Source organism: Oncorhynchus tshawytscha, linkage group LG01, assembly GCF_018296145.1.
Source record: "Oncorhynchus tshawytscha isolate Ot180627B linkage group LG01, Otsh_v2.0, whole genome shotgun sequence".
NCBI classification, from domain to species: domain Eukaryota; kingdom Metazoa; phylum Chordata; class Actinopteri; order Salmoniformes; family Salmonidae; genus Oncorhynchus; species Oncorhynchus tshawytscha.
The window spans coordinates 39,012,605-39,034,083 of NC_056429.1; the positions used below are offsets into that span (position 1 = coordinate 39,012,605).

General features: G+C 41.4%; 1 protein-coding gene across 1 annotated transcript in view; it reads right to left on the bottom strand.

The window, feature by feature from the left end:
* LOC112250505 (collagen alpha-1(XXIV) chain) overlaps positions 1-20,632 on the bottom strand; it is a 205,918-nt gene extending 185,286 nt beyond the window's left edge. Inside the window, exons 1-2 of the mRNA XM_042321159.1 lie at positions 20,282-20,632; positions 20,097-20,181 (exon numbers count right to left, since the gene is read on the bottom strand). Coding sequence (XP_042177093.1) covers positions 20,097-20,152 — 56 coding nt within the window. The 5' untranslated portion in view covers positions 20,153-20,181; positions 20,282-20,632. The remainder of the gene's footprint in view (positions 1-20,096; positions 20,182-20,281) is intronic.
* Positions 20,633-21,479: the final 847 nt, after the last annotated feature.

Consider the following 21,479-nt stretch of genomic DNA (forward strand, 5'->3'; position numbering starts at 1 on the left):
TGAGTAGAGTGTTGGAGGCTATTTTATAGATGACATCACCGAGGGTATATCTGGCAGCATGTGTGAAGGATGCTTTAATGCGATACAGGAAGCCAATTCTAGATTTAATTGTGGATTGGAGATGCTTAATGTGAGTCTGGAAGGAGAGTTTACAGTCTAGCCAGACAACTAGGTATTTGTAGTTGTCCACGTATTCTAAGTCAGAGCCGTCCAAAGTAGTGATGCTGGACTGGCGAGCAGGTGCGGGCAGTGATCGGTTGAATAGCATGCATTTAGTTTTACTTGCGTTTAAGAGCAGTTGGAGGCCACGGAAGGAGAGTTGTATGCCATTGAAGCTCATCTGGAGGTTAGTTAACAATGTCCAAAGAGGGGCCATAAGTATACAGAATGGTGTCTGCGTAGAGGTGTACCAGAGAATCACCAGCAGCAAGAGCGACATCATTGATGTATACAGAGAAGAGTGTCGGCCCGAGGATTGAACCCTGTGGCACCCCCATAGAGATTGCCAGAGGTCCGGACAACAGGCCCTCCGATTTGACACACTGAGCTCAATCAGAGAAGTAGGTGGTAAACCAGGCGAGGCAATCATTTTAGAAACCAAGGCTGTCGAGTCTGCCAATAAGAATGTGGTGATTGACAGAGTCGAAAGCCTTGGCCAGGTCGATGAATACGGCTGCACAGTAATGTCTCTTATCGATGGCGGTTATGATGCCGTTAAGGACCTTGAGTGTGGCTGAGGTGCACCCATGACCAGCTCTGAAACCAGATTGCATAGCGGAGAAGGTACGGTGGGATTCAAAATGGTCGGTAATCTGTTTGTTAACTTGGCTTTTGAAGACCTTAATAAAAAGACAGGGTAGGATAGATATAGGTCTGTAGCAGTTTGGGTCTAGAGTGTCACACCCTTTGAAGAGGGGGATGACCGCAGGAGCTTTCCAATCTATGGGAATCTCAGACGATACGAAAGAGAGGTTGAACAGGCTAGTAATAGGGGTTGCAACAATTTGGGCAGATAATTTTAGAAAGAGAGGGTCCAGATTGTCTAGCCCAGCTGATTATTTTAGGGGTCCAGATTTTGCAGCTCTTTCAGAACATCAGCTATCTGGATTTGGGTAAAGGAGAAATGGTGGGGGCTTTGGCGGGTTGCCTTGGAGGATGCCGGGCAGTTGACCGGGGTAGGGGTAGCCAGGTGGAAAGCATAGCCAGCCGTAGAGAAATGCTTATTGAAATTCTCAATTATATTGGATTTATCGGTGGTGACAGTGTTTACTAGCCTCAGAGCAGTGGGCAGCTGGGAGGAGGTGCTTTTATTCTCCATGGACTTTACAGTGTCCCAGAACTTTTATGAGTTGGTACTACAGGATGCAAATTTCTGTTTGAAAAAGCTAGCCTTAGCTTTCCTAACTGCCTGTGTATATTTGTTCCTAACTTCCCTGTAAGTTGCATATCACAGAGGCTATTCGATGCTAATGCAGAACGCCACAGGATGTTTTTGTGCTGGTCAAGGGCAGACAGGTCTGGAGTTAACCAAGGACTATATCTATTCCTTGTTCTACATTTTTTGAATTGGGCATGCCTATTTAAGATGGTGAGGAAGGCACTTTTAAATAATAGCCAGTCATCATCTACTGACGGGATGAGGTCAATGTCATTACAGGATACCCCGGCCAGGTCAATTAGAAAGGCCTGTTCGCAGAAGTGTTTTAGGGAGCGTTTGACAGTGATGAGGGGTGGTTGTTTGTTCGCAGACCCATTACGGATGCAGGCAATGAGGCAGTGATCTTGATTGAAAACAGCAGAGGTGTATTTGGAGGGCGAGTTAGTTAGGATGACATCTGAGGGTGCCCGTGTTTACGGATTTGGAGTTGTACCTGGTTGGTTCATTGATAATTTGTGTGAGATTGAGGGCATCAAGTTTGGATTGTAGGATGGCCGGGGTGTTAAGCATGTCCCAGTTTAGGTCACCTAGTAGTACGAGCTCAGAAGATAGATGGGGGCAATAAATTAAAATATGGTATCGAGGGCACAGCTGGGGACAGAGGGGGGTCTATAGCAAGCGGCAACAGTGAGAGACTTGTTTCTGGAAAGGTGCATTTTTAGAAGTAGAAGCTCGAATTGTTTGGGTACAGACTTGGATAGCCTGCAGAGTTCTGTATTACTATCTTTGCAGTAGATTGCAACACCGCCCCCTTTGGCAGTTCTATCTTGGCAAGCTAGCAGTTAGCAGACCGGGGCTGGCAAGCTAGCAGACCGGGTTAGCAAGCAAGCAGTTAGCAGGGACTAGCAGTTAGCAGACCGGGGAAGGCAAGGTAGCAGTTAGCAGACCGGGGCAGGCAAGCTAGCAGTTAGCAGACCGGGGCTAGCAAGTTAGCCTTTGGGGGACGTCGCGATGGGGGTAAGTCTGTTTTTGCCTCTTTGTGCGGTGACGTCGATAGACCAGTCGTGGAATTAGTAGGGTTCCAAGTAGCTCTAGGTAGCTAGCAGGCCTAGCAGGTTAGCAAAATGGGCCTTCAGCGGGCGTCACGCCTAAGGGGCCTGTTGGAATCCTCGGGCAGATTATGTCGGTATTCCAGTCCTAGAGGATCAGTGGGGTTCCGTGCCCCGTACCAGCAGTAGAAGGGGTCCGGATATTGTAGCCCAGAAGTGAGCTGGCCAGGCTAGCTTCAGGCTAATTGGTGCTTGCTCCGGGATGGAAACGCTAGCCAGGAGTGGTCACCCGGGATTGCGGTTAGCTAGTTGCGAAGATCCAGATGTTCAGAGTTTGCGGTAGGAATCTGGGGATATGGAGAGAAATAGGTCCGTTATGCTCTGGTTTGAGACATGTTGTTCGAACTGGCGAGAGCTTTCCGAGCTAAAGTTTAGCTGATGACAACTAGCAGTGGTTTGCTAACTGATCGCTGGTAGGTAGTTAGCCGGCTAGCTTCAGTTGAGGGATTCCAGATCCAAAGTAAATAGAAATACTTTAGAAAAAAGCAGATCCACGCCACATTGGATGAGGCGGGTTGCAGGAGAGTATTTAGAAGTTGAGGTTTAGGAAAATATTTTACAAAGATATGCGAATAAAAAGATGTAAAAAGATATATACAGGGGACACGACAGGACAAAGACGTCTGACTGCTACGCCATCTTGGAAGTAACATTCCACTACTGGCAATACAGACACAACCCCCCTGAAAAAAGAGGGGGAACATATAGGCTATATGCATACAATTATTAATCTGTCATTTATAAGGCCATCTTGGCAAGGTTTAAAGGTGGAAAATTATATAACACTTCCACTGAGTGTACAAAACTTTAGGAACACATTCCTAATATTGAGTTACACCCCCCTTTGCCCTCAGAACAGCCTCAATTCGTCGGGTTACAAGTATTTTTGTAAAAAAAAAAAAGTAAAACTAGATGATTACTTCAATGATTACTTTTTAAATTAAGAAAAGAAATCATGGACACTTTGTTTTCACAACGACATTCAAATCAGCATTGAAAAAAGGTGCAAGTAAGTTTGTTCAACCTGAGCGAGTCTGACCACAAGTCAGAGACCACTATGATGACACACCAAATGTGTTTGATGGATCATGGGAAAAGAGCAGGAATAGGCTCTTGTAGGCTACAGTCCAAGCTATGTCTTCCAATGGTGCGACTGCATCCAAAGATTATCAAACTTGAATAAATTCTTGGAGGAAAGGATGAAAGCAGTGGTGTAGTCTACGGCGATACGGATATCACTTATTTTTTGTTAACGACATCGAGCATTGATGTGAATCACACTGCTGCTCTCTCATTTAGTTATTTGCGCTTTGAGGATTGTGGTTGTTGTGGACGGCTGTTCACACATTTAAATGTGTATTTGAACACAACAATGTTTGAATTCAATAAATTTAAACTGCCTGTCAATCATTGTTTTTGAAACCAGTAGACAGCCAGAGAAAAATCTGCTCTTGGACAGCTTCGTAGTGCAGATCCAAGCCTATGGAATAAAAGTGGGGCTTTTATTGCTCAATCCAATTCATGCTGATAAAAAAAAATGAATCCATATGCCTAATGGACACATGCTCAAACTTGCACACTTTTGATAGAATTAAAGAATTAAATTAAATCTGTAGTTGCTACATCCATTTTTGGATTTATAAATTATATATATTTATACATCCGTGAATTCTAGAATAATGTAACTCATGAAGTTAGTTCAGAACCCAAAATATAAGTTTGTTTTACTCCAATGTTTGTAAATATTATAAATGTAATAAACAAACAATAATCTTTATGTCATGGATGGTCAGTCCTTGCATCCATAGCTCTGTCTATTAATCTGAGAGTGGTTACATTTCTCCAGACCCATCCCTCAGCTTTTTACAAAAACGGGGAAACCGTTTTGTTATTGTTTCATCTGTGGATTTGCCCTTTAAACAGCTGCATACTATCAAGATATCAAAGTGTCACCAACAAAAAGGTAAACAATAGGCCTATAGCAAATGCAGCATATGGCATTCATTTTTCACATGTAAATAGCACTTTTCAATAGTGCTCTAAGCATGCCATTTCATGAGCGCAGCATTTATTTTCAACTCTAATCAATGAGCCCAATCAGTTCTCCATGACAACAAAATCATAAACAACAGAGTAGGGCTGGCTAAGGTCATTCTTAGGTAAAACAATTTGGCATAGCTATACTTTTCCAGTCCTATTCATGTAGATCAAGGGCTATAACATTTATTGGAATGACTGGAATTCTGATAGACTTTGGTTTTTAATGTAAAGATATAATTTAATCGTATTATTATATGTAGTAGAAAACGATGGGTTAGAAGAAGCCTACATAACCAACCCATAATGTTAAATGTAACATCCATATATGGCCAGCTATGTAAACTTTAACATTGATTTATCCTGTAATAGATGTTGTTCAATTGGTAACATACATTTTTGTCTTCTTCTAATGCCTCTTAAGGGGAAAGTAATCAGATTACGTTACTGATTACAATTTGACAGGTAACTAGTAACTATAATGGATTACATTTAGAAAGTAACCTACCCAACCCTGCCCACAGGTATAGTAGTGCACTATATATGGAATTGGGTGCCATTTCAGGCGCAGTCTTAGGCTTCTATTCAATCTGTTGATCCTCCATAACAATTCTGGCATCATGTTCCCTCCTATAGGCTACACTGAACTCAACCACAGTGCAAACATGGTAATCCAATGGCTCTAGTACAACTGAACAAATGTATTTGACAACATATCATACATTGGTATCAACTGCTAAGGTATGATGACTGCTAAGGCTTTGAATCTAGGGCTGTGATGGTCATGGTCAGTCTACTGTTCCCACATGCTTCAAGATGGCCACCATTGTTCCTGTACCCAAGAAAGCAAAGGTAACTGAACTAAATGACTATCGCCCCATAGCACTCACTTCAGTCATCATGAAGTGCTTTGAGAGACTAGTCAAGGATCATATCACCTCTACCTTACCTGATACTCTAGACCCACTTCAATTTGCTTACCACCCCAATAGATCCACATACGATGCAATCGCCATTGCACAGCACACTGCCCTATCCCACCTGGACAAGAGGAACACATATGTAAGAATGCTGTTCATTGACTAGAGCTCAGCATCCAAAACCATAGTACCCTCCACGCTCATAATTAAGCTTGAGGCTCTGGGTCTGAACCCCGCCCTGTGCAACTGGGTCCTGGACTTCCTGATGGGCCGCCCCCAGGTGGTGAAGGTAGGAAAATACACCTCCACTTAGCTGATAATCAAAACTGGGGCCCCAGAAGGATGCGTGCTCAGCCCCATCCTGTACTCCCTGTTTGCCTATGACTGTGTGGCCACTCACAACAGTAGTAGGCCTGATTACCAACAATGATGACACAGCCTACAGTGAGGAGGTGAGGGCCCTGGGAGTTTGGTGCCAGGAACATAACCTGTCAACCAACGTCAACAAAACAAAGGAGCTGATTGTGGACTTCAGGAAACAGCAGAGGGAGCACCCCCCCTATCCACATTGACAGGACAGCAGTGGAGAAGGTGGACAGCTTGAAGTTCCTCAGCGTACACATCAATGACAAACTGAAATGGTCCACACACACAGACAGTGTGGTGAAGATCTTGCAACAGTGCCTCTTCAACCTCAGGAGTCTGAAGAAACTTGGCTTGGCACCTAAAACCCTCACAAACTTTTACAGATGCACAATAGAGGGCATCGTGTTGGGCTATATCACCGCCTTGTATGGAAACAGCACCGCCCGCAACCGCAGGGCTCTCCAGAAGGTGGTCTGCCCAACGCATCACCAGGAGCAAACTACCTGCCCTACAGAACCCAATGTTATAGGAAGGACATCAAGGACAACAACCACCTGAGCCACTGCCTGTTCACCCCGCTATCATCCGGAAGGCAAGGTCAGTACATGCGCATCAAAGCTGGGACTGTGAGACTGAAGAACAGCTTCTATCTCAAGGCCATCAGACTGTTAAATGATGTTAAATAGCCATCACTAGCACCTAAGAGGCTGCTGCCCTATATACATAGACTTGGACATAGACACACTTTAATAATGGAACACTAGTCGCTTTAATAATATTTACATATTTTGCATTACTCATCTCTTAAGTATATACTGTATTCTATCCTGCTCGCGCAAATGCTCGCCCAAATTTGCCTATTCTTAATTCCTTTACTTTTGATTTGTGTATATTGTTGTGAAATAGATATTACTGTTAGATATTACTGCACAGCTAGAGCTAGAAACACAAGCATTTCACTACACCCATAATAACATCTGCTAAACACTGGCTAAACACTGCTGGTATTTGATTTGAACACCTTGCTTCTTTCAGCAAGGAGCTACAAAGTTTTATCACGTTGAGTCCATGTTATTGCAGAAATGGACTCAATTGCATGAATGCCGTGCAGTCCCAACTTCAGTCAGCTGTTCGTTCCACAAATTCAAAATAAATTTTAAAAATCTAAATAAACAGTTATGACGGTTATTTTATTTTCCTGACGGACTTCCTCCATAACCATCGCTTACATGGTTATACAGTAATTGTGCCACGCCTATTTGGATCCTTACAAATCACGATCTTACTGTAGAAAAACAACACAAAGCAAATCGCCAAAAGCCTGCAGACAAATCACAAAAGCACAGACAAAGGTAGACTGTCAGTTTGATAGTTTCATTGTCTAAAGTGTCTATTGTTAACACATAATAACAAATCAAGACTAAACCATGTAAACCAAGCCTGGCTACAGACTCATTGCTCCGGGCCAAACGCCACACCCCACCCACAAATGTTTGTTTATTCTCTGCAATGAGTCTGGATTTGACTCCCACCCCGACCGTTCTAGAATGCGAACACATTCAGGTCGTCTGATTGGTCCCAGAAACCGATAGGTTGGCCCAGAACCAGAACACACGTGGGTAAAGCAACGTTTCGAAAATTCGTCATTGCCTTTGATACTTTTATTGTTTACAGACGATCCAATCACTGATTACATGGTTTTGTACAATGCCTCTTGTTACCACGAACGATTCAGACAGAAGTATATAGTGATCGATAGAGCAGCGGAAAAAATCAGTGGGAGTCATCAGGCAAATGTGAGCCAGCAAAACAACTGCACATTTTTCAGTAAATGTTCTATTGACCTTTGACCTGGAAACATTTTATGGACCTGTGGCCTGAGATTCCATCCTCTAGTCTTCTGGACATGACTGGCAGCTACAGTGCAGTCGGAAAGTATTCCGACCCTTGACTTTTTCCACATTTTGTTACATTACAGCCTTATTCTAAAATTGAGTAAATTGCTTATTAATCTAAACACAATACCCCATAAAAACAAAGCAAAAACTGTTTAGACATTTTTGCAAATGTATTAAAAATAAATTGCACTGTATAACTTATGTATCTGTGCTCAGTAGGGAAAGAGGTGAATGGGTTTAATGCTGGGACTTGACCCCGTGCTATAGACTATAAAGCCTTGTTGAGTACCAAAGTGGATGGTACTTTATGTCAAACTGAAAACATACAACATAGGGAAACAGCCAGCCATAAGACCAGTCAGTGTATAGGCAACACTCAAGAAATCCCTTCTTTCGTTGTCCTTTTATCTAGCATTATGCTAAAAAGGAAGAAAATCCTCTGAATGATACAGTTGAAGTTTGAAGTTTACATACGCTTAGGTTGGAGTCATTCAAACTTGATTTTCAGCCACTCCACTAATGTCTTGTTAACCAACTATAGTTTTGGCAAGTCGGTTAGGACATCTACTTTGTGCATGACACAAGTAATTTTTCCAACAATTGTTTACAGACAGATTATTTCACTTATAATTCACTGGATCACAATTCCAGTGGGTCAGAAGTTTAAAAACACTGAGTTGACTGTGCCTTTAAAAAATTATGTCATGGCTTTAGAAGCTTCTGATAGGCTAATTGACATCATTTGAGTCAATTGGAGGTGTACCTGTGGATGTATTTCAAGGCCTACCTTCTAACTCAGTACCTCAGAAAAAAATGGAAGACCTCCACAAGTCTGGTTCATCCTTGGGCGCAATTTCCAAACGCCTGAAGGTACCACATTCATCTGTACAAACAATAGTACGCAAGTATAAACAACATGGGACCATGCAGCCATCATACCGCTCAGGAAGGAGACGCATTCTGTCTTCTAGAGATGAACATACTTTGGAGTGAAAAGTGCAAATCAATCCCAGAACAACAGCAAAGGACCCTGTGAAGATGCTGGAGGAAACCGGTACAAAAGTGTCTATATCCACAGTAAAACGAGTCCTATATCGACATAACCTGAAAGGCCACTCAGCAAGGAAGAAACCACTGCTCCAAAACGGACAAAAAAAAGCCAGACTATGGTTTGCAACTGCACATGGGGACAAAGATCGTAGTTTTTGGAGAAATGTCCTCTGGTCTGATGAAACAAAAATATTACTGTTTGGCCATAATGACCATCGTTATGTTTGGAGGAAAAAGGGGGAGGCTTGCAAGCCGAAGAACACCATCCCAACCGTGAAGCACGGGGGTGGCAGCATCATGTTGTGTGGGTACTTTTCTGCAGGAGGGACTGGTGCACTTCACAAAATAGATGGCATCATGAGGGAGGTAAATTATGTGGATATATTGAAGCAACATCTCAAGACTTCAGCCAGGAAGTTAAAGCTTGGTCGCAAATGGGTCTTCCAAATGGACAATGACCCCAAGCATACTTCCAAAGTTGTGGCAAAATGGCTTAAGAACAACAAAGTCAAGGTATTGGAGTGACCATCACAACGTCCTGACTTCAATCCTATAGAAAATCTGTGGGCAGAACTGAAAAAGTGTGTGCGAGCAAGAAAGCCTACAAACCTGACTCAGTGACACCAGCTCTGTCAGGGGGAATGGGACAAAATTCACCCAACTTATTGTGGGATGCTTGTGGAAGGCTACTTGAAACGTTTGACCCAAGTTAAACAATTTAAAGGCAATGCTACCAAATACTAATTGAGTGTATGTGAACTTCTGACCCACTGGGAATGTGATGAAAATAAAAGCTGAAATAAATCATTCTCTCTACTATAATTCTGACATTTCACATTCTTAAAATAAAGTGGTGATCCTAACTGACCTAAGACAGGGAATTTTTACTTGGATTAAATGTCAGGAATTGTGAAACTGAGTTTAAATGTATTTGGCTAAGGTGTATGTAAACATCCTACTTCAATTGTATATATATATTACAGCATTACCAATTTTATTTATATAGATTGTAAACAGAATTGGCCTAAGTATCGAACCTTGGGGCACCCCTTTATGCAACTCAAGGAACTCAGATTTGACTTCCATCTACCTTGATGGCCTGATTTCTGTCATTGAGATAATTATGAAACCATCGGCAAGTATCAGTACCCAACCCTATCGGGGGGACAGCTTATTCAACAGAATAACATGGTCTACAGTATCAAAAGCTTTTGACTAGTCTACAAACATGGCAGCACAATTCTTTCTATCATTTAAGGCATTTGAAATATAATTTATAACAAGCATGGTAGCCATAGTGGTACTATGTTTATATCTGAATCTGGATTGATTAACATTAAGAATAATATTTACAGATATAAAATAACGTAGCTGTTTGTTGACCAATGATTCCAGGATATTTACAAGACAATGGAGGCTGGAAATTGGTTGATAATTATTGAGGTCACTACTATCCCTGCCCTTATTGAGTTGCCGCACAAAAGCTGCTTTTTTTTCTCCTGATACTAAAGTTAAATAGAGTTACTGAGCTAGCATTGAGGGGCACTGCAAGCAAAGACTGGTCCAAATTGTCACCCCCCAATGACTTCTTGGTGTAAATAGCTGATAAAGGCAGCAAGAACCTCTGTTTCTGTGAGTTTCCAAAAATATAAACCCTGACTACCATTTCCAAAGTCATCGAGGCAACTGGAGGATGTATGTGGGAAGAACAGTTAGGACCACGATTTATTTCAAATTTGAAACCAACTGAGATAAAATGCTGATTGAAGGCATCGCAAATATAAACTTCTCCAGTAATGATGTCGGAGTCTAAAATACTTGCTTAGGTCCCGCTTTAGTGAATTAACAGTTTTCCAGAATTTAGAGGGATCACTAACTGTGTCTGTCATAGCGCTAACATGCTGACCAGACCAGACACGTCGTGTGCACGAGCGTCTCAAAATACATTTAGAAATCCATGTTATTCAATTATTGCACCCACACTGCTCACGAGCGCCAACGAGCGTCTGCGATCCCAAGGGCTAAAATGGAAGTCATTCGTATTTGTGACGCAGACGCGCTGCAAGTCCTGCCTCTCCCATCTCCTCATTGGTTTATAGAAGCAGGTACCCACGTGCCATCTCCTCATTGGTTATACCCACGCGGGTGATTGAAAGACGAACTTTGTTGCCGGTTGTCGAGGTAATACAATGAAAGTTTTTGATGCATCACATATAAGTTCAACGATGAAAAAGCCTGGAAGGAGGAGAGATGACTAGAAACGATTCGGTTGGCCGTTTTATGTGTGGATTATTTGTCGGAGTAGCGGTCCTTGTGCATTTCAGGTAAAATAACAACTCGATGTTTATATCCCAGGACAAATTAGCTAATATGTTTCCACCTCCATGTTTGATGGTGGGGATGGTGTCCTTGGGGTCATAGGCAGCATTCCTCCTCCTCCAAACACAGCAAGTTGAGTTGATGCCAAAGAGCTCGATTTTGGTCTCATCTGACCACAACACTTTCACCCAGTTGTCCTGAGCTGACAAGGTAAAGATTTGTGGTTCTGCCCCTGAACAAAGCAGTTAACCCACTGTTCCTAGGCCGTCATTGAAAATAAGAATTTGTGCTTAACTGACTTGAGGGCAAAAGGGGGTGCAACTCAATATTAAGAAATTGTTAGGATAGACATTAGCTGTCCATACAGTAGATTCATTTGAGGAAGGCTGATTACCAAAGAGGAGCTATGGATGAATGAAGTGCATGAAATGACCCAAGGTGTAACTTCATTGTTCTCACAAACTCTCAGACTTCACTTCAACCATCACAGACACTGTGTAGTGGTCATCTACTATGGCAGGGTAATCACCTCAGGTAAGACATGGATGCTATAGCAAGGGTAATACAAAAACTGGTTATAGTGAACAAAAATATAAGCGCAACATGTAAAGTCTTGGTCCCATGTTTCGTGAGCTGAAATAAAAGAGCTCAGAAATTTTCCATAAGCACAAAAAGCTTATTTCTCTCCAATTGTGTGCACCAATTTGTTTTCATCCCTGTTAGTGAGCATTTCTCATTTGCCAAGATAATCCATCCACCTGACAGGTGTGGCATATCAAGAAGCTGATTAAACAGCATGACCATTGCACAGGTGTACCTTGTGCTGGGGGACAATAAAAGGTTACTCTAAAATTTGCAGTTTTATCACACAACGCCACAGATGTCTCAAGTTTTGAGGGAGTGTGCAATTTGCATGCTGACAGCAGGAATGTCACCCAGAGCTGTTGCCAGAGAATGTAATGTTAATTTCTCTACCATAAGCCACCTCCAATGTTGTTTTATAGAATTTGGCAATATGTCCAATCGGCCTCACAACCGCAAACCATGTGTAACCACACCAGCCCAGGACCTACACATCTGTCTTCTTCACCTGCAGGATCATCCGAGACCAGCCACCTGGACAGTTGATGAAACTGAGGAGTATTTCTGTCTGTAATAAAGCCCCATTGTGGGGGAAAACTAATTCTGATTGGCTGGGCCTTGCTCCACAGTGGGTGGCCCCGGCTCCCAAGTGAGTGGGCCTATGCCCTCCCAGGCACGCCCATGGCTGCGCCCCTGCCCAGTCATGTTTAATCCCTAGATTAGGGCCTAATTCAATCATTTTAATTGACCGGTTTCCTTATGAACTGTAACTCAGTAAAATCGTTGAAATTGTTGCATTTATTTTTGTTGCATTTTGCAATGTATACTGTTTACAGTAACTTGAAGGTGTCATTTCTTTTTAAATGACAGTATGCAAAATTATTCTGATTTCAATTACTGTAAAACAAATATATATATTATTTCATACTGTGACTTCAGCCTTATCTAGGATTTTGATTTAAAACCTCTTGGTCGCTAGCAACCTGAAATGTCCTGCCACATATCCTGCTACAACACCAGGTCTGAGAGCATATGGAGATATGTGTAATGAACACGATGGGAGACAGAGAGCTGGTTTCAATGGCAGAGCGCAGCAGGTGTTCATTTGTAAAGGACTGCAGGAGGAGGCAGGTAGCTGACAGGGGGCAGGCAGAAGGTCATACACCAACAAGGGAAAAGTAGTGGCAGGGAAAAGGCTAGTAACGTCGTCCGGGAGTTCAGGCAATAGGTTGATAACAGGATATCCGATAGGCTAAAGTACAAGCAGGGAACAGGCACAAGGCGTCGTTAGTGAGGCAGGCAAAAACTATCATACACAGGAGGATTAAATTACGACTAGAAAAACAACAAAACAAACAATACCTCACAATGATGGGGTGCAAAGAACAGAACTAAATGGTGTGTGATAATGACATACAGGTGTGTGAACAGGTGATCAGAATTCTGGTGATTGGGATCTGGAGAGTAAGCTGCGTTCAGGGGATCTATGTGTTTGAGAGTGTGAGCTGGAGAGTGGGCTGGAAAGTGAGCCGTGTTCAGGGGATCTACGTGTTTGACAGTGTGAGTTGGAAGCAGACATAACAATATGGATTTAGACTTATTGACAGGAATACATTCCTGCATTTAGCTAAAAGATGCTCAGAATCAAGTAAATAATTGTCCAATTATCACCACCAACATTATGTCAATGTAAAACTAGCAGTGCTCACTTGACAGAGTATACACAAATGCTTCAGGGATTTGGATTTGCAGCCTCTTGGTTGAGTGCATCAGTGCTTCTGCAGCGCCACCAGGTTTGCTTGGAACAGGTTTTAACACACTCTAAAAAAATAAGTGTATGGCTAGGATACAGTGTTTTCCCCTGGGGTACAATATAAGGAACTATTTGAAATCATGAGATTTATTACCTTATTTTAGCACCACATTCTGTTCTATTAGATGGATCACAACAAAATGTGGTTAATTCATTGATTTGTTTTTTTTAAACATGAATTTAGTAAATTGCGTTTACTTGATAGCTACCTACACAAATAGCTAGCTAGAACAAAGTGATAATAAGATAAATTCATTAAAAAGATTAAAAGCAATACAAATGTTCTCCAGTAGGCATCTACTGAGGGAGGTAAGAGCTGTGTTGCCAGGTGGGGGCAATGTACTGGTGGGCCTCATTAGCATATTTGGGGACATGGTCAAATACGTGTGTATTTGTGGAAGTGTTGTAGCAGTTTAAGTGTTTGATGGTTATGACGATGCAAGTTGAGCACCTCTTTTGATGCAGTCTGTTGTGTCAACATTGTTAGAGCATGTGTCATTAATAGGTTGCACTGTAAGAAGTGAATTCTCTGGTAATTTAAGGGCAACTTGTTGCTGTGAATTTGTATTTACTTAACTGTAAGTTATTGTAAAATTCACAACTTACAGGCAACTGGCTGCCACTAGCAATACATGCTAGTAACGTACTATGGCTTCGCTGACTCTTCTGTTGACAAACATTACTTGTTAATTGGCAGCATACTGTAGCCACGGCAGCCTATCAGAATATTGGAGGCGTGGCTTTCAGCAAGCTCTTTTTGGTCTCCAACGAGAGGGAATGTCATCCCAGCAAATATGCTCTGTTGTATTCTGTTCATTAACGCTAATGCTGTGTTTACATGGTATGAGGTAGATGGTAGACGGTAAACCGGATGTCACTGTTTTCAATGAGTGCAAAACGGTGAATGTCATCGCCCCACAGTAGACGGAACTTGCTGACAGAGTTCAAATATTTAAACTATCTGCCGTAGTGTTGTTTTCTACTGGATGTTGAGTTGCACTGTTTGTTTACTGAAATCACCATAGCAATGCATACCATAGTGCTGGGTTGTTGTTGGCGTCACCATCTTTCTTGCTTTCTTGTCCCGCTATGCCGACTGGTATGATGGTTTTTGTGTCCCTCATCTAAACTCAGCATACACTTGTACACTGTCAGTTCTCCAGCCTTGTTAAAGGCTGACATAAGCACATGTGATACCAAAGAGACATAATATTTAGGGTAGCCTAGTGGTTAGAGTGTTGGACTAGTAACCGGAAGGTTGCAAGTTCAAATCCCCTAGCTGACAAGGTACAAATCTGTCGTTCTGCCCCTGAACAGCCAGTTAACCCACTGTTCCTAGGCCGTCATTGAAAATAAGAATGTGTTCTTAACTGACTTGCCTAGTTAAATAAAGGTGTGTAAAATACATTTTTTTTAAATCGGCCAAAAATGCGTCCAAAAATACCGATTTCCGATTGTTATGAAAACTTGATCGGCCCTCAATCGGCCATTCCGATTAATCGGTCGACCTCTAATACCTACGGTGAAGCATGGTGGTGGCAGCATCATGCTGTGGGGATGTTTTCAGCGGCAGGGAGACTAGTCAAGATCGAGGGAAAGATGAACAGAGCGAAGTAGAGAGAGATCCTTGATAAAAACCTTCTCCAGAGCACTCAGGACCGCAGACTGGGGCAAAGGTTCACCTTCCAACAGGACAACGACCCTAAGCACACAGCCAAAGCAATGCAGGAGTGGCTTCGGGAAAAGTCTCTGAATGTCTTTGAGTAGCCCAGCCAGAGCCTGGACTTGAACCTGATTCAACATCTCTGGAGAAACCTGAAAATATCTGTGCAGCGATGCGCCCCATCCAACCTGACAGTGCTTGAGAAGCTCTGCAGAGAAGAATGTGAAAAAAACTCCCCAAATACAGGTGTGCCAAGCTTGTAGTGCCATACTCAAGACGACTAGATTCTGTAATCGCTGCCAAAGGTGCTTCAACAAAGTATTGAGTAAAGGGACTGAATGTAAATGTGATATTTCTTCTTTTTTTGGCAAAGATTTCTAAAAACCTGTGTTTGCTTTGTCATTATGGGGTATTGTGTGTAGCTTGATTTATTTTTTTTAAAGGTGGTAACATAACAAATTGTGGAAAAAGTCAAAGGGTCTGAATACTTTCCAAATGCACTATGTAGCATTTGCATACACATTCATCACCTATAATACATCTCTGCACTTAGCAAAAGAGTGTGCCACCTGCACTGCTATTTTAAGTATCCATTCATCTGACTATTCTCTCATTATTGATTTTAATATACTTATTTCAGCTATTTTAGGTTGTCCTGTGTAGTTGTCTAATGTCGGTGGGCCATATTATTCGGTTTCCATGTTACTCCTGAATAGCTATGATGAATATAATTGTTTTTCTTGAGTTTATTTTTCACAAAGCTGAGTTTCACGTTGAAGTCCAAAGTGTAAGAATCCAGCTGAAATAATGTATTAACAGAGGCAAGGTGGTGAAAGATCGGAACGCTGTGAACCAAGAGGTTGTGCGTTCAAACTCCAGGTGAGGACATGTTGAATAAAACATACTAAACATACGCAATGTTGAGAACACTTTTTGTTTCTGCATATGTAGTGTTCCAGAGCCACATACTTCACGTGAGCATCTGCCTCTGATTCCAAAGGGTACATGTTCAAATCCACTGACAGATTTTTTTTTTAAGCTTATCCCAAACCTTAACCATTCTGAGTTAATGCCTTAACCTTAAACGAGTTTACAACAACTTCGAAATTGGACTAAAGAGAAACATGGATGAATGTCTAATTCTGACGTGAGACTGTGAGAGCTAGTTAGAAATGTCATGTGAAGTGTTTCAAAAACACATTTTCACATGCAATTTTCCACATGGAATAAACAGATGATTTTACATAAGGGACCTAACTGTAAGTGTATATTTTGTATTTGGGCAATTCCACAGTAATAGAGTGAGATTAAAGTGATGCTGAGACTTTGATTTTATCTTAAAATGCATGTCAAACAAAAAACAATAATTGCAAAGTTAAACAAACCACACAACTCTATGCACACGGTCTACTTTTAACAATTTTCATTGAAATCTTTACAAAAACACATTTACTTGAAGAACAGTGCAGATGCAAAGTTTGGTAACAGAATTTCGGCACACACAGCACAAACTGTCGTTCAATTACCAAACTTTGCATCTACACTGTTCTTCAAGAAAATGTGTTTGAGACATTTTGGGGGATGATAATTAAGTTGAGTGTTCAAGGTTTCCAATACTTCCAATCCCAATCAAGGATAAATTGTTTCTAGAGAGAGAATCTCACTCTTGACCAAATCACCTCAGCTAATCAAAAAGGGTGTGGAGTCATAAAGGCTAGTGACATCCCAAAAGCACAAAAAAAACTAGGGATGCAAAATATATCGGCGAGCATATCGGAATCGGCCAATATTAGCTAGAAGTGGCAACATTGGCCCGATGTCTAGTTTAACGCTGATGTGCAAAACCGATGTCAAAGCTGACGTGCATACATATTTAACCTCTAGCGACTCCCCATCCTGCATGAGGGAGCGTAATCATCGACTGGCACTAATTAGCATAACGCAACAGACATAAATATTCCCATTCATGAAAATCACAAGTGAAATATATTAACACAGCTTAGCCTTTTGTTAATCATCCTGCCATCTCAGACTTTCAAAATATGCTTTACAGCCAAAGCTAGACAAGCATTAGTGTAAGTTTATCGATAGCCTAGCATAGCATTTTGTCCAGCTAGCAGCAGGTAACTTGGTCACGGAAATCAGAAAAGCAATCAAATTAAATCATTTACCTTTGATGAGCTTCGGATTATATGCTAGCCAAAGTTCCTTATTTCTATTATTTTTGTAGGCAAAATCTGGCCAAGCCTCAAGGTGTTTTTCAAATGACAAAATATCCTGTTTACTACGCATCTGGCCCTGACAAAATATCCTGTTTACTACGGGAACGTTATTTTTCCAAAAATGAAAATACTGCCCCCTAGTCACAAAAGGATAACATAAGTAGATAATGTAATGACATGAAAAATACAGCGCTACACAGAACAAAAGCCGAAAAATACTAAGCGCACACTTCCATCAACTAAACAAGTTAAAGTTGAGCAGTCATTTGAAAGAGTAAGAACATTTCAGCGAGACAACTCAAAAGCGAAAGCCAAGATAATGGAATTCATTACGCTACTTGCTATGGGCGTCACGACTGACATTTGGACCAGCGACGTCAGCCCCATGAGCATGCTCAGTATGATGGCACAGTGGGTCGACGAGGATTTCGTACTGAGGAAAGCCGTATTGCATGCTCAAGAATGTGCTGGTTCTCATACCGCTGCTGCCATTTCAATGGCATTTGAGAACATGTTTGAAACATGAACATACTCCTAGCGCCATTCAAACAACTGACTTGAGAAATAAGCTCATCAACTGCGTCTGCAGCAGACGTGATACCCTCTGTCATGGCATTGAAACGCCTGCTCAACAAAATTGCCGACACAGACCATGGGGTTAACTTAAAAATGTACTTGAGGATGTGAACAAGCGATTTGGTGGTATTCTCTCTGAGCCTCTTTATTGTGTCCCCACCATGCTCGATGCTAGGAACAAGGACCGCCACTCCGATGCAGACAAAAAACAGGGTTTAGGTGAAATGTTACATACACAGCTGGACAAGATGGAAATGGACACAGTGACAGTGCGCAACGAGGAAGAGAGGCCACGGACAGACAGAGCTGAAACCTCACTGCTGAATGTAAGATGAAATCCTGGTTGAGAATGAAAGGACTGAAAAAAATGAACAATGAAACAGCACAGCAAGTAAGTTAAAGAAATAGGTTTTAAATATGGGGACATAACTAAATTCCAACAAAATAACTTTTTGGTGTGTGTGTGTGTGTGTGTGTGTGTGACCTTTATTTAACTAGGCAAGTCAGTAAAGATGACTGCCTACCCTGGCCAATTGTGCACCGCCCCATGGGACAACCAATCACGGCCGTATGTGATACTGCCTGGATTCGAACCAGGGACTGTAGTGATGCCTCTTGCACTGAAATGCAGTGCCGTAGACGTGCGTGTGTGTGTGTGTTTGTACATGTTTTACTATTATTGTGGGGACCAGAAGTCACCACAAGAATAGTAAACAAACAAAAATGTGACTTACTAGGGACATTTTGTTAGTCCCCACGAGGTCAAATGCTGTTTCTAGGGGGTTTAGGGTTAAGTTTAGAATTACGTTAAGGGTTAGGAGCTAGGTTTAGGGTTAAGGTTAGGGTAAGAGTACGGTTAAGGTTAGGGTAAGAGTAGGGGTTAGAAAAAAATAGTATTTTGAATGGGACTGAATTGTGTCCTCACAAGGTTAGCTGTACAAGACTGTGTGTGTGTGCGTGCATAGTATTTTGGGGGGGGCAAGGAAAATATCGGGTATCTCCCAAAAACTAAATAGAAACTAGCAAATCAGGTCTGAAAACTAACAAAAACTTAACTGAATTCAAAATAAAAATCGAACAACAGAGAAATAACAAATAGTATAAAACAAAACTATAATAACCTTACTATAAATTACACTTGTCTCAGGGAGAATAAGAACCATACATACTTTTGTAAAGGCAAATTAACAATACACATACACTCACTGTTTGTAAATGTGTTTTGTATCTGGCTTTACTCTTTTAGATCATATAGCGTTCCATTTTAATAAAAAAAGACTCATTGGCAACAGACGTCTTGCCAACGTTACTTCCTCTGTCCTGCATGCTCTGTGGTCTTCCAAGAGCATGTACATTTCTACACCACTCCATAGTCCCAGTCAAATGATACAGCACTACAAAAACAGCATGTCTATATGTAAATATGAACATAATAAAGCATTATGTCCTTATGTTTGTTTAGCCCATACCAAGGAGGTCAAACTTTTTGTTAAGACCGGTTGTTGAAAAAAGCCTCGGATAATCGCACCATCATTGTTGCGCAAGGCAACTTGGTCTCCAAAGTTTACAAAACTGTTAGGCTACAAGTAGTTTATTATGTGACAAAAGACCAACAAACAAAACTAAGCTTTGCAATGTGGGAAGGATGAAACTGGGTTGCAGCCAGAACCGGGTTTACAGGATTACCTGGTAGATCAATTGTGCATGCAACATGACTGTTGGAGAGGTCAAAGCCACGACTGCTGGCTGAATAATAGTTCGCAACAAGATAAACGCTGAATGTATCACCCAATTAATGAATGTAGCCTACGATTCGATTTAACAACCAATTGAGCCGAAACGATTGTTTCACTTTTGTGTCGACCAAGTTACAATCTCTGCTTCACATAAGCCTACTTGCTATTATAGGCTGGTGCTGGTCAGCGCACTCTACAGTTTATGGAAAAATGCCAACAAGCTAAATAAACTCAGCTGATTCCTCTCACAGACCTGTCAGAACAGGCAAGTGTAACCTCTGTTTGGTCAAGGATAATTGGTTAACTTGCACTATTCATACTACATATCCATTTATGTTGCATTACTTATATTTCTATTTGCATTTTACAATCGAATAGTTTTACATTAGGCTATTCATTTTTCCGTGAGGCTCATTTCTTTACTCACGTTATTGCTGTGGGAGAAACGTGTCCACTCCTTGTCCGTTGGGCTCCTAAATGCATTTGTATGCATTTGTCCAGGAAGCAGAGTTCTAAGTGAAAACAGAATTTCACGCAAGAGGATACCGGTTCATGAGATAGTCCTTGGTTACATACAGCCAAAGGAAGCGTAAATGAACAAAGACTTGCCACCTTAGAATTTCTTCATTGTATGTAGTCCAACGAGCAAGCACGGCTTTCCCACTCACTCAAAATTTCTCCCAACTCCTTTGCTTTGGGGTTCGCGGAGAGTGATTATTATTTCCTCTCCACCTACCAAAGAGGTGCGCACGCTGGTAGTGACTGTAAATGTTAATCAATGTATGAAGAGCAGAGCAGTGCGCCAAATAATTACAATATTTAAATGTGGTATTTACAGTGCGCATAAGAGCTTTCCGATTCTGATGTTTTCTATTGAGTGGTCTCCAACTAACAGAGAGAGTAGAGAGCTTCTTATTAACCTACAGGCTGTCGTTTCTGCATTTGCCTTGACTTGCACTGATACATGAGGAGCCGTCCGTATTCATCCCAAGTAGCAGCTAGTGTTAGATTTCACCAATACTGACTTGTGACATCACAGATCTGATTAATGCCCAGTCCATTTATGTAATTGATGATCAATGTTCGAGCCTAAATGTAACAAAAATGCAATTTAAACGCTATGCTCTCACAAAGGCGATAAGCCAACCTTTAATACTAGTATATATTGAAGTGAAGTGGAAGTTGTGATATTACATTGTGACAATGCTACATTACATTATTATACTTTTTAATACCACACTTTTTCTAAGCTAATAATTGGGTGGCCAGAACATAGGCTAGCTAATATAATAGCTGCCTAAATCATAATCTACACTATTTTGAACATTATTTTTTAACACATCTGGTAGTACATAATCAAATCAATGACAATGACATAATGTCGCTCGTAAATTAGTTTTGTAGCCTGTCTATTTCTCTGTGCGTGGATTTGGGAAAAACGGATAGCGTACCCTACATTTTATTAGCTCAAAACAATCAGCTTCCTTCCAATGAAAAATGTCGCTCTCAAAAAGTCCCAAAAGAAAGGTGGATAATGAAAACATACGTTTCAGGGAAGAAGAGAGAGAGAGGCCTATGCGTTCATCTTGCCACATTTTTCTGATGCCAACCCAGTGTCTTGTTTGCAACGAAACTGTCACCATTTGCAAGTAATTCAACCTAAGACATATGATTCTAATCATTAGCATACTTTCAAAATGTACCCTTCCACCCCAGAGTCCCGACACAGGACATTTTTAAGTGGAACTGACAGCATTTTAGCAGCGTGTAATCTTATTAAAATTAGTTCATATACACCCATAGGAATAAT